The 14857-nt window shown below is 36.9% G+C and overlaps 1 protein-coding gene across 1 annotated transcript in view; it reads right to left on the reverse strand.

Annotated features, from left to right (window-relative positions):
- The window catches only part of LOC117333914, a 132688-nt gene that overhangs the window by 17721 nt on the left and 100110 nt on the right, over window positions 1-14857 (reverse strand). Inside the window, exons 133-152 of the mRNA XM_033893334.1 lie at window positions 14417-14602; window positions 14087-14200; window positions 13420-13602; window positions 12492-12620; window positions 11855-12040; window positions 11109-11225; window positions 10525-10710; window positions 10088-10213; window positions 8732-8914; window positions 7821-7955; window positions 6616-6927; window positions 6043-6225; window positions 5565-5687; window positions 5251-5436; window positions 3753-3881; window positions 3389-3571; window positions 2638-2763; window positions 1683-1871; window positions 1384-1512; window positions 136-318 (exon numbers count right to left, since the gene is read on the reverse strand). Of these exons, the coding sequence (XP_033749225.1) occupies window positions 136-318; window positions 1384-1512; window positions 1683-1871; window positions 2638-2763; window positions 3389-3571; window positions 3753-3881; window positions 5251-5436; window positions 5565-5687; window positions 6043-6225; window positions 6616-6927; window positions 7821-7955; window positions 8732-8914; window positions 10088-10213; window positions 10525-10710; window positions 11109-11225; window positions 11855-12040; window positions 12492-12620; window positions 13420-13602; window positions 14087-14200; window positions 14417-14602 (3288 nt within the window). The remainder of the gene's footprint in view (window positions 1-135; window positions 319-1383; window positions 1513-1682; window positions 1872-2637; window positions 2764-3388; window positions 3572-3752; window positions 3882-5250; window positions 5437-5564; window positions 5688-6042; window positions 6226-6615; window positions 6928-7820; window positions 7956-8731; window positions 8915-10087; window positions 10214-10524; window positions 10711-11108; window positions 11226-11854; window positions 12041-12491; window positions 12621-13419; window positions 13603-14086; window positions 14201-14416; window positions 14603-14857) is intronic.

Below are 14857 nucleotides of genomic sequence, written 5' to 3' on the forward strand. Positions count from 1 at the left end.
TAACATCTGAAAAAAGATTCTTAAGTTCCCAACAAACCAGCCTTCATGGATTATCTTACTTTCAAGCAATAACCATTGCTGTAATATTTTAATGGACATTATAGAGATTAATATGGACAGTATAAGGTAACTCACCCCATCAGCATCAGTGGCTGACAACTGGAACAATACTGTGCCCAAGTCAACATTTGCACGCACAACATCTGTATATGTCCTTGGGTTGAAGATGGGGCCTGTAGGATTACGATCAATTCTCACTTTCAGTTCGCCATAGACTTTGTTGTTAGGCCAATAACTGTCATATACTTCAACTCGTAGCTGAAAAAATAAGAGAGTAACAATGTTAAATATATGAATTTTATTTCTTTCATCATTTATTATTGGAACTGTTTCATTGTTATACATCTATGCATGAAATTACACTTTATTCTGCGTACATTGTATGTAGTAGAATGTATGGAATGTAATGTATTAGTGGAATGTCAGTAATGTAATTTATTTGTGAAATGTATGGAATGCAACATATTTGTGGAATATTTTTGATAGTTTTATGAGATCTAAATTGTGCACTTAAAATATGCATAGAATAAATACTACATAAAAACTGACTAGATTCCTTCCAGTCTGTAGAGTCAAACATAAAGAATTATCTAACAATAAGCAAGAGGCCCATGGGCCATAATGGTCATCTGACTCTAAAGACCAATATACTATTGTAGTATACATACTCAGTAGCAAGTAAAGTGGTACTTTTGGCCATGGCAGCCATCTTCAATTATGGACTGACCAGAAAAATAACAACACTTGGTCAGGACCATCTTAAGATCACTGTAGCTAAGTTTGAGTTAAACCTCACGGTTGGAACTTGAGAAGTTTGAAACGTTAAGTTTGAAATAGGAAAACTATGATTGTGCAATCTTGTTACAAAATGGGTGCCCTGAATGGCATATCAAAGTTTTGAAGAGTCTCAAATAACACTTTGTTGCTCCCCAAATAACACTTTGTTGCTCCCCAAATAACACTTTGTTGCTCCCCTTCCTTAACATCCTCACCAATTTCCAGCTGAATGGCACCAGTAGGAAATGGAGAAGAAGTTAAAGAACAAAATGAGTCTTTCAAAATGGCTGACATAGCAGCCATTTTGGATTTTGCCACGACCCGAAAAATAACAACAGTTAGTCAGGACCATCTCAGGATCATGATAGGTAAGTTAGAGCTTAATCCTAACGGTGGAACTTGAGAGGTAGTTTGATTGGTGAAAAGTTTACACACTGTGGACGGTGCATGACGACAGACGAAGCATGATGACTGTAGGTCATCCAGACCCTTCGGCTCAGATGACTTTATAAAACTGTATCAATGGATTAGCTAGTCTGTACTTACTGTATACTCCATAGTCTCCTGGGAGTCGGACTTCGGTACATTGAGGACGGTTATTTCTCCTGTTAGAGGGTCCATCTTGAAGAATGTCTGTGCTGGGAACTCTCCCACTAGCTTGTATGTCATATTGCCCTTTTTAGATTAAAGAAAACAAATATTAAGTTCAACGGTCAAATTGGAAATATATAAAGTATTACTGCAAAATCATAAAAATCTAGAAACCTCCTAACCAGCATGTATTAGTAAAAGATGTTAATGATTGAAATATAAAAAATTATCTTAGAATGATGGTTAATATTTACTCTTCTGTCCTGGTCGGTAGCCGTCACATCATATACAGGTGTTCCGAATGCTGAGTCCTCCGCCATAGATATAGCGTTGGGCAGATTAGAGAAAATAGGATTGGACAAATCTCTGGGAACAATCACAGTCACAGTAGATCTTGCAGTCCTGGAGATAGGCACTCCATTGTCTGTGGCTTCAATTTGTACCTTGGAGGAAAAACAAGAGAATAATTTACCATGGATACCCTAATCTGTACCAGGTTATCAACCTAATCTGTACTTGGCTATCAACCTAATCTGTACCAGGTTATCAACCATACCCTAATCTGTACCAGGTTATCAACCATACCCTAATCTGTACCAGGTTATCAACCTAATCTGTACCAGGTTATCAACCATACCCTAATCTGTACCAGGTTATCAACCATACCCTAATCTGTACCAGGTTATCAACCAATCAATTTTAACAAGAATCGTAGTATACAGTGTTAGTTAATAATGGAAATATACTGGTGTCCTGAATGAAATCATAGTATAGCTATTGAATATAAACTTTGTTCACAGACTTCATACATGATATATTTGGATGTTACATTGCTGGGTTTATAGTTAAATAAAGTAATGTAAGCCAAAGTAATATCTCAACAACCTATATTCAGTCACATGACTGAAACTTATAGGGTTAAGTCCCAAGTCACGTGACCGAATCTTATAGGGTTATCCCTGAGTCATGTGACTGCATCTCATAGGCTTCCCCCCCCCCCAGAGTCGCGTGACTGCATCTCATAGGACATGGTGTCCTTGGAGAAAGTTCATCAACCTCACAATGGCCTTGCAATAGTCATTGTCATATAAACGTTTGAAAAGAATGAGAACAGGGTATAACAGTTTTGATAGGTACATGTATGGTCATTACTACTTAAACTCTGAGAGCTATGTAGTATGTAGACCTAATAGGTAATAGGATACTTACTGTATAGATTTCAGTGACATCAGGATCTGTGAGTAGGCTCTTCTTTAATGACAGCCGACAGTCTTTATCTACCATAAAGAACTCTTGGGCCTTGGCATTTCCAATGACTGAACAGGTCAGAGTTGACTAAAGTAAGAAAAGGTTTAAATGAAAATCTTTTTTTTCTCTTTATGAATTCGTCATCAAAATTTGTTTCAAAAATTATATTTCTTGTCTACTCTGTGAAAATGATTATGCTAAAGGTTTCCTATTCTGGTGTATGATTTAATGGTTATGAGATAATGTACATATTAAGGTCACATATCAGTTAAATTGTCAGATATATCACAGGTGGAGATAAAACAAGTGTTCAGTGTTAGGGATAAGAATTATTTTCGCTTGTTGGTCGGATACATTAAGGGCGAGCTACCAGCAATACTTACACTATCCGGGTCGGATACATTGAGGGCTAGGGACCAGCAATACTTACACTATCCGGGTCGGATACATTGAGGGCTAGGGACCAGCAATACTTACACTATCCGGGTCGGATACATTGAGGGCTAGGGACCAGCAATACTTACACTATCCGGGTCGGATACATTAAGGGCTAGGGACCAGCAATACTTACACTATCCGGGTCGGATACATTGAGGGCTAGGGACCAGCAATACTTACACTATCCGGGTCGGATACATTGAGGGCTAGGGACCAGCAATACTTACACTATCCGGGTCAGATACATTGAGGGCTAGAAACCAGCAATACTTACACTATCCGGGTCGGATACATTGAGGGCTAGGGACCAGAAGTCAGGATCTGTGCTTTGTGGAACCTCCACTTGGAGGTTCGTGGGGTAAAACGTTGGGCCATTCAGATTCCTTGCTACATCTATGACAACTGTGCCTGTTCTTCTGAGGGTTGGTTTACCAGTGTCATAGGCTACAACTTCCAACTGTCAACAAATCAACAAATCAAAATCAATACACATTCTGGTAAGCAGAGCATTTTTTTTTTTTAGGTGAACAGAAATGATTGTAGCAACGTGGCAAAAGACAAAAATTGCCAGTATATTCTGCTCCTCATCACAAATAACAAGAGGGATATACCTATTGACTGTTTTAACGTATACTTACCGTGTATTTTAGGAGATTGAGGCCGTCCAATCTCAGGTCCTTGATGATGGTAATGTCCCCAGTGACGTTGTTCACAGCAAAGAAGCTCTGGGCAGGGTACACACCAACAGTTTCGTAAACGATATCACCCTGAAAAAAAACCACTATCCACATCAACTTGCTCCTCTTCCCAATAGTTCAATTCATCCCCTACCCATCTCTTCCATCAAATAGAAAACTGTTTTTCCTCAAATCCCACATTATTGATTTGTGATGACCTTGACATGCTTACCAGTAATGTTTTTTTTATACACTAACAGATGTATATGACCTAGCTGATATTAATGACCTTAATCCTTTCCAATGGTGATGATCTAGACTCACATGTTAGTGTAACAGAGCTTGATGATGACCTTGACACAACATATGTATTTTGTGCTTCTGGCATGCTAATATAGCAGTGTTGTTGACTTTGACCTACTTAGTAGTATTGACTTGCATAGTCTTTGACACCTGTACTTACCAGCGTTGGTGTCCTTGACACCTGTACTTACCAGCGTTGGTGTCCTTGTATTGACCTCGACACCTGTACTTACCAGCGTTGGTGTCCTTGTATTGACCTTGACACCTGTACTTACCAGCGTTGGTGTCCTTGACACCTGTACTTACCAGCGATGGTTTCCTTGACACCGGTACTTACCAACGTTGTTGTCCTTGTACTGACCTTGACACCTGTACTTACCAGCGATGGTGTCCTTGTAATGACCTCGACACCTGTACTTACCAGCATTGGTGTCCTTGCTTTGACCTTGACACTTGTACTTACCAGCGTTGGTGTCCTTGTATTGACCTTGACACCTATACTTACCAGCGTTGGTGTCCTTGTATTGACCTTGACACTTGTACTTACCAGCGTTGGTGTCCTTGTATTGACCTTGACACTTGTACTTACCAGCGTTTGTGTCCTTGTATTGACCTTGACACCTGTACTTACCAGCGTTTGTGTCCTTGTATTGACCTTGACACCTGTACTTACAAGCGTTGGTGTCCCTGGTACTGACCTTGACACCTGTACTTACCAGCGTTGGTGTCCTTGTATTGACCTTGACACCTGTACTTACAAGCGTTGGTGTCCTTGACACCTGTACTTACAAGCGTTGGTGTCCTTGTATTGACCTTGACACCTATACTTACCAGCGTTGGTGTCCTTGACACCTGTACTTACCAGCGTTGGTGTCCTTGTATTGACCTTGACACCTGTACTTACAAGCGTTGGTGTCCTTGTATTGACCTTGACACCTATACTTACCAGCGTTGGTGTCCTTGCATTGACCTTGACACTTGTACTTACCAGCGTTGGTGTCCTTGTATTGACCTTGACACCTATACTTGCCAGCGTTAGTGTCCTTGCATTGACCTTGACACTTGTACTTACCAGCGTTGGTGTCCTTGTATTGACCTTGACACTTGTACTTACCAGCGTTGGTGTCCTTGCATTGACCTTGACACTTGTACTTACCAGCGTTGGTGTCCTTGTAGCTAAAACAGTGGTCAGTTGAGTTCCCACAGCATCATTCTCTCGGGCATTGGCTGTGTAAGTGCCCAAGCTGAATGATGGCAGCTGGCCTCGGACAACCCCAATGTTAAGTTGAGTAGTAGCAGTCTTTGCATTTGGATATCCATTATCTGTGACGGCAACTTGGCACTGGCAACAAAGGATACAAACAAGGCTATAAATACATCTAATGCGATAAAGTATCAAAATAATTCTTAATTTTCCAAACGGACACAATAATAACACAAGGCTGCTGCAGACATAACCAAGCTACATACGTTGTACTGTGGATCATTGGTGGTCTCCTGGTTCTCCTTCAGGTACACGATGCCAGTGGAGGATACGATGTAGAAAGCTTCTAGGCAACGTGTGTTACCAGTAAGGGAGTACTCCAGAGTATCCTGAAACACACATTTATTTCTACTATTATACATGCTGATTAACAATCACAACATAGCATTCTACAGGCATCCGACAGTAACTAAAAAAACATGAAAGAGATTTTTAATTCAAAAATATATAAATCAGCAAAACAAGATTGAGTGATTAAAATTAAAAGTAGTTTTGAGTGAGCTATCTACTGATGACATACTTAAAAGTAAACAAAACAGTATTTGTACAAGATATTGCAATTTTGAGAATTATAACAAAATCATTTTTTTCAAAGGGAGACAACTCTGACACTGACAAGGTTAGAAACTGAGTACCACTACAATATTCTCTCATGACTAAGGGTACATTTTGAGAATGCCTTACATTGTCGTTATCATTAGCCATGATCTGTATTACACTGGTGCCTAATGGGTCGTCCTCCTGGACGTCGGCAGTGTAGAGTGGCTGTGAGAAGAATGGTGTGTTCGGGTTTCTCTCCATGGTGATAACAACAAGACCTTCGCTCCACACTGAAGGGTTGTTATTGTCATAGGCACGTACAGTCAGCTGATAAAAAAAACCAGTACAAAACCACCATCAAAAACAGTACAGAACCACCATTAAAAACACTATTAATCAGTGAACAGAAAGGAAAGACATTAAAAAACCTATTGTTAGATTGGATTCAATTTAACACAAAATGATGCTTTAAGTTTTCCCAGTCGTTATCGTTTTTTCACTTTCAGAAAGGCATTGATATATTAATGGTACTTGGTCAATGTTTGAGGCTCTTGCCCCAGATATCCACTACAATCAATACTAAAGTCAATATTTTGCCTTTCTTGCCCTAGATAGTCATAACAAGCAATACATAATGTTCTGTCTTTTCAATGTAAGATGACCTGTATCATTTTCTGTTCTTACCATATAAGGACTTCCCTATGTCAGCTAACTTACCGTGTAAACTGCAGTACGATCACCGCGGAGGTCCTGGTTCACAGTTATCTCACCGGTAGTGGAGTCAACGGTAAAGTAGAAATTTGCTGGAGGAATTCCCACAATCATGTAACGAATATCGGCCTGGGGAAGTACTGGATTATGGGCAGCAGACACAGTTACCACATCATACCCAACGCCAACGTTTTCTTTAAGGTTCACGTCGTATTGGGGTAGGCCAAATACTGGTGCAGTTATTCTCTGAACGCTCACAACAGCGTCTATATCTTTGGTATTAGGAGGTTTGCCTGAGTCAGTCGCTCTAACTACCATCTGTAGGCAAAAAAAAACAACAAAAAATGAACCAATCATTACCTTCATTGTTCTGGGTGAGACTTGTAAATGACAGAATAAGATAATATTATGTAAAATCTATACCTAGATCAACTGAAAAGGACTGCTATTGAAAACAGAAAGGAGATATTCTTATGTCGTTTCAAACTCCATATCTAAAATTTAAAGATGCTACTCGGCTGACAGGGTATAAAAGAAAACAAATTTAATGGTGTAAAAGTTACTAACCAAAGATAGAGGTGGAGCATGATAGAATTTTGTCCCGAAGTAGTTAATTATCAATTCACTTAAAATTCAAATGAAAAGAGAAATTCAAACTTCTGGGCTGGTGGTAAAATTTGCAACATTTGACAATGTATAACAATATATACAACAGCTTATTCTTCTTTTCAATTGATCATAATTAACTCTTTGACAGTGCTGTAGTAACAATTGATCATAATTAACTCTTTGACAGTGCTGTAGTAACAATTGATCATAATTAACTCTTTGACAGTGCTGTAGTAACAATTGATCATAATTAACTCTTTGACAGCGCTGTAGTAACAATTGATCATAATTAACAATTTGACAGTGCTGTAGTAACAATTGATCATAATTAACTCTTTGACAGTGCTGTAGTAACAATTGATCATATAATTAACTCTGTGACAGTGCTGTAGTAACAATTGATCATAATTAACTCTTTGACAGTGCTGTAGTAACAATTGATCATATAATTAACTCTGTGACAGTGCTGTAGTAACAATTGATCATAATTAACTCTTTGACAGCGCTGTAGTAACAATTGATCATAATTAACTCTTTGACAGTGCTGTAGTAACAATTGATCATAATTAACTCTTTGACAGTGCTGCAGTAAGAAAACTTACGCTAAAGCTTGACACACTGCTGCTCGTCAGTGGTTCACGTAGATACATGTAACCTGTCTTGCGCTCAATGCTGAAATATTTTAAGGATTGACCATTTGGCTGTTTGTCCCCAATGAGATCATACACAACCTCATCCTGTAAAAAGACAACAAATTATCTTAAATTCACATCAAAGCTTCAATCCGATTTTGTAAGCAAGATTTACCTTTTTTATTAAAATCCCTGATAAAATGTCTGGAAGAACAGTAAAGTGATGATGCTCCCTTGATGCTGTGTAATTATAAGTCTTAATAATAATTGTTTGTAACAAGCATTTTCATTGGCTTAAAAATTTATGCTCTCAGCAGGACAGTCCATCATATTAAAAATGGCGCCGCATCTTGTTATGTGGTTATTGACTGACTGATACAGCAGTATTATAGTTTCTAAGAGAAAAGAGTTCAATAAAAGTAGATTTCTGCAGGGATTGTGTAATGCCAATTAAATTATCAGGATTAACTTGAATATGTTTTCTATGTTATGGAGCTCTCACAAAAACAGGAGTAAATTCTCATCATAAAATGCTTTGTGGTTTATTTTGAGCATAGTACTTTTTTTTTAATTATATCTCAATAAGGTAGATAAATATAAAGTTAATCCTTTACTGAATCAGATTTCAAGGTTTAAGTATATCAATTGTTTTATCAACATTATGACCAGTAATTATATAAAGAATCCCCAAATAACTATTGCCCTGTTGGAGTATGTTTGGGTTTATAAAGAATCTATACTGACTATATACATATACAAAATCTGGTTGATCTTCCTAGACAACTTACTGTACAGTATAATTAATACCAATTCGCAGGCGACTGTTTTTAAAATAGTGACAAAATTTTTAGATTAATTTAACCAGCACGTTGCAGACTCACCCCATCAGCATCCGAAGCTGTGATGTTAAAAATGAGGACTCCCATGGAAGTCAGCTCACTGATACTGGTGAAGTACTGCTGGCGGTCGAACACGGGAGAGTTGATGTTACGTCGCACATTAATCCTCAAAGTCATTGTACCTCGGACATCAGGGTTAGCACTATCATAGGCCTCAATGGTCAACTGGAATACAAATAAGTCATATAATCCCTCAGCTATCCTACACGATGAGAGGATATAAATCAGTAGACAAATTAGTCTTATAATCCCTCACTGTTATCCTACACAATGAGAGGATATAAATCAGTAGACAACTTAGTCTTATAATCACTCACAGTTATCCTACACGATGATAGGATATAAATCTGTAGACAAATTAGTCTTATAATCCCTCACTGTTATCCTACACAATGAGAGGATATAAATCAGTAGACAACTTAGTCTTATAATCACTCACAGTTATCCTACACGATGATAGGATATAAATCAGTTGACAACTTAGTCTTATAATCACTCAGCTATCCTATACGATGAGTATAAAAATCAGTAGACAAATTAGTCTTATAATCCCTCACTGTTATCCTACACGATGAGAGGATATAAATCAGTTGACAACTTAGTCTTATAATCACTCAGCTATCCTATACGATGAGTATAAAAATCAGTAGACAAATTAGTCTTATAATCCCTCAGCTATCCTACACGATGAGAGGATATAAATCTGTAGACAAATTAGTCTTATAATCCCTCACTGTTATCCTACACAATGAGAGGATATAAATCAGTAGACAACTTAGTCTTATAATCACTCACAGTTATCCTACACGATGATAGGATATAAATCTGTAGACAAATTAGTCTTATAATCCCTCACTGTTATCCTACACGATGAGAGGATATAAATCAGTTGACAAATTAGTCTTATAATCACTCACTGTTATCCTACACGATGAGAGGATATACATCTGTAGACAAATTAGTCTTATAATCCCTCACTGTTATCCTACACGATGAGAGGATATAAATCTGTAGACAAATTAGTCTTATAATCCCTCACAGTTATCCTACACGATGAGAGGATATATAAATCAGTGCTAAACTAACTCCATAGGGTTTAAAATTAACAAGGTTGAGCTAACTTTGGAGATTTTAGCTTCGTGATTAGCAGAATTCATATCATGCCTGTTTGTCTTATGATACAGACTATGATAAACATATAAATCAAATATGAACAAGTAAATACGTGCATGAGAACGTTGATGCTGATGTCAAAGGTAATGGAAAAATAAGATCACCTTGATCACACTTTTTCTTCCATTTTTTGTAACAAAACTAAAACAGCAATTTTAAACTTACAATATAGGTAGTCCTTGCCAGTCCATCCTCCTTCAGGTCCTTTGTTATAAGGACATTACCATTGTGATCCACACGGAAGAATGTCTGTGCTGGGTAATTTCCTGTGACTACATATGTCATATTTCCCTGTGAAAATGAACCAGATTATATAAATATACCTATATATATACCTATACAACTAGCACTGCTACAACAACTCTTACAACATGATGTGTCCATAATTCTATAAATGTCGGCTAAAATAATCACCACCATTGATTGATTCTGGCATGTTATTTCATTTTAGAAGTTTGACCTTGATGTATATTTCTCATGCCACACCTCACATTTTACCCTGTTCCTAGAGAATTGGCTTACCCCATACCCAAGTCCCCCTCCACCTTCCCATCTATCTATACCTCCTTGCAATTTATAGCCCTGATTTCTCGGTTACATACCCGTAAGTCAGCATCTGTCGCTGTGGCGGTGTAAATATTGAAGTCAACGGGATCAGTTTCATCGATAGTAATCGTATCATCAGCATTATTGAATACTGGTGCCTGCTCATCTCTGTCTACCAGAATGGTAACCTGTGCGATGGCCGTTTTTTCAGGTGTACTTTGGTCTGAAGCTCTCACCGTAAACTAGAAAGAAATATTGGAAAACAGACGGTAAGCTGCTGCTGAAGTAATTCTATACTACTTTTAAAATTGGTTTTCAGGTAGTTACTCATGTCAACACAAGTTTAAACTTGTCGGTATTCTAATCAAGCACGGAGCATGTTTGAATTATAGAATTTTCAGTTCTGACATATGAAATGACACACAATGATCTAATTCATTTAATACTTTCATCTGCACATTGTCAAATCTTCTAAAAAAATTAACACTAAAATTATACAAAAAAATATCTAAAAAGGGGTTTTGAAATCATCATCATCGTGAAATGTAGATCATAATCTTTAACTTTTGAACAACAAGGACATTTGAGGTACTGAAGCAAAGGATAGAAACATTAGACATATTAAAAACACAAAACTCACAGTGAAAGATTTCTGAGCTGTTGATCTTAATGGCCGCAGAAGATATATTTCTCCCGTACCAGACAGCAGGTAGAAGAAATCTACACCTCCTGATGTCACGGTGTACTGTACTGTGTCCTGTAATCAAATCATTATATGGACAGTGTAACTATATATATTTTAACAACAAATATTTCACAAAATTACTTTCAACATAACTTATACCACTGCATCAGACATAACAAATCTAGATTTAAATTCTGAGGTATGCTGTTTTATACTCTTAAAGATTGGTTCCCAGGTATCTTCAGAATGTTTTTCTTCCACAACAGGACAATATTTATGATGATCGATGCATACCTTTATGAAAAGCCTATTGAATGGGTCACCCCATTAGCATAAAGTATGGAATGTCACATGACTATTTGGATCCAGTCAGCTTTAAATACATACCAGTATATATATGGAAAAGAATTAAATCAGAGAAAAGGACTTTCCATTTCATCACAGCAAGTTCCTTTACAAATTTGTACAAATTAACTCAAAGCTTAGAACTAATAAATACAGGAAAAAAGAAATGACTTAAATATTTTCACAAGGAACAAAAATGAAGAAAAAATACACAAGAATCCAAGATTTTATGTTTCCCTTACATGAAACATTTCTGTAGATTTCAAAGAATGGTAATATAAAACTTATTCATATATCTAAACTTAAATTCATAACAAATCATAATATATGATATCTAATATATATATTGTACTTACATTATCTGCATCAGAGGCAAAGATGGTGCCAATCTTTTGACCTAGCGGAGTGGTGTCTAAGATGGAGAATATGTAGAAGCCGTTGGAGGAGAAGACGGGGGGATTCGGATTCCTTGTCATGTTAACAGTCACCGTACTATTGATGGCCATGGAGGGAATCTCAGAATCGTAAACCTGTACTCGGAGCTGAAAAACAAAAAGTCAATGTTAGAGGTAATTCTTAAAGTAAGTAAAATATTAAAATTGTTACTTTAACACTGAAAAATATGTTTTGATTCTTATTTACAATTTATTTATTATAAGTGGTTGTCACAATTTGCTCAAAGGACATTAAGATTCTATAAAATACCATTATTTATCCTCAATATGCTCCTCCCCTAACGTAAAAGTTTAGTATGGGCATACAGTATATGTGAACTACTTTTACCTTAATACAATGTATTGTCAAATTGATGATTCTGAATAAAATGAAGAAGGGGGCTTATTTGTGGGCAAGGACTTATTTGTAAGCAAGGGCTTATCTGGGGCTTAATTGTGGGCAATGACTTATTTGTACACAGGGGCTTATCGGGGCTTTTCTGTGGGCAAGGACTTATTTGTGAGCAGGGGCTTATCTGCAGACAAATACAGTACTAACCACATAATTGAGTGCATTGTCATTCCTCAAGTTCACACGTGGTGAAATTTCTCCTGAAGATGACAGCTGGAAGAAACTAGGTCCTGCACCATCACCAATCAGCTTGTATTCCAGTTTTCCACCAGTTTCCTAAAACAGCCAATATGTTAACAAAATAATTACATTTTATCAGAATAAAAGTTAAGATATTCATTAACTATTATCTTTTGTCCTGCTTAATTATATTTCTTGAACTCCCTTACCATTTTGAAATCCCCTAACGTGCAGTGAAGCTTTGTTAACTCAAAATAGACAACAAGCAGACAGGTGTTTGTGTAAATGGCTAACCTATATTATTATTGATTAAGAAAAACAGACAATTTCTGAGTATGTAAATACTAAAAAGGAGGGAGAAAACAAAATTCTCAGTACACTTGCTCTAAACAATAATAAGTTGAGCCACCCTTTAATAAACCATGTATCACCAATGCTGTAAGTATCTAGTAATCAAAAACATGAAAGGTGCTAACAAATAGCAATCATAACTGATTGAAAACTAGAATAGACAGTTGTATATTTTTGTACAATACCTAGCATTACAGTAGAATTTCTTTACCCTTCAATGCATCACAAACCTTCAAAAGTTTGAAATCCGAATCTTATCCTTTAAACTAAAAAAGTGGATGAATAGTTTGTATCAGTAAGACATTCTATGGTTGCCTGTCTCTATACTTTATATATATAACTTTTGGTCCGATATACAATCATTCTAAGGAAGCTGATATTATGATGTCATTTTTCTAATGTTAAATCCGATACATGATATTTCCATACTTAGGGTGCCGTTATATAAATTTTTGCGAGAAGCAGTACAATGTAAAGTGACAGTGTAATAGGTTTTGCACAATATACCATGTTTTTTTTCAGCCTGTATCCCACCGATACTTACACTTAAATCCACATCTGTGGCAGACACAGTGAAGAGGCGCACATTTACACTAGATCTCTCGGCTACATTGATCGTGGCAGGGATGTTATTGAATCCAGGAGGCTGATTTGGATTAACAAAAACAGTCAAGGATGCATTTGTTGTTTTGGGTGGATTCCTCTGGTCACTGGCCTCAATAGTCATCTGTAAAAATGATGATTAATATACAAAACAGTGATTAAAATACAATAAGCATTGTAACCAAACAGTTAACAGACTTCTACTGTAAGAAGGACATTTATTCACTGATATTATGACTTATCAACCACTAACAGGATAGCATTAGAATCTCACAGCATTAGATCGATATTTATATTTTTTATCCTGATCAAACATCCACCAATGGGACGGTCCGAAGATTAAAGGACATTTAAACTGACTAAACTAATCACTTTCTGAACACCTGGGCTAATTAAAAATACAACACCCTTCCCCCAATTCAATTTTTTTTTGTTTTTAATTAAAACATATTTTGATCCTCCAACAAATGAGACCGCTGGGGTTGGGGAGCCCTCGGTCAGCACTTATGATAATTTGTGTCCTAACAATTACAAATATCCAAATTCACAGACTTAAATAATATCTTTGGAATTATATGTCTCAGTCAGGTATGTAGTTTTTTACTTACAACATAAGTAACTGGGTCTGGCCGGCTATAAAGGTACACGACGCCTGTATCGGGTGTAATGTAGAACTTCTGTGTGGCCTCTGATGGTCCCAGAATTCTGAATGCCATAACATCCTGCAAGAGTACCAGTTCAAAATCTATATCTTACTGCACTAAAAAACTTCTAACTTACGAGGTAATACCTTGTCAAAATGAAAAGATAGTTAAGTGATCAGATAACAAAATACTCCTTACAGAGTTGAATTCAATGAGCTACAATTCTGATTCTCAGAGAAGTCTTACTATGATTACAAATCATTGGACAAAGATAATACTAATTATCATACTTACGTTATCGATGTCGCCGGCTGACACAACCAATACTGATTTTCCAAATGGATGGTACTCATTGATGGCCTGCGAGTATTGGCCATTTGAGCTGAAGACAGGTGCCCCAGGGTTGCGAATCACACGAATATTCAGCACTGCAGAATCTTTGTTATTTGGGTAGTAAGAATCATAGACAGCAACAGTCATCTGTAAAAATAAGCCAGCTTGACTAATTAATGACTGATTGTCTTTTTATTTATGCAGACGAACTGGTTTGTCTATTTAAAAAATTTCAGGAATAGATTTTTAAGAGTTTTCAGATGTTAATACAGGCCTTGAAAATTTTTGTCAAGGCTCGTCTGAAAGCAACATAAGGCCACTAGGTCCATTCTTATTTCACAAACTCAAACAATGGCAAAACAATGGATTTTGTGATTGGATCTGAGTGGCTGAAACAGGTAC

Source organism: Pecten maximus, chromosome 1 (genome assembly GCF_902652985.1).
Source record: "Pecten maximus chromosome 1, xPecMax1.1, whole genome shotgun sequence".
NCBI lineage: Eukaryota > Metazoa > Mollusca > Bivalvia > Pectinida > Pectinidae > Pecten > Pecten maximus.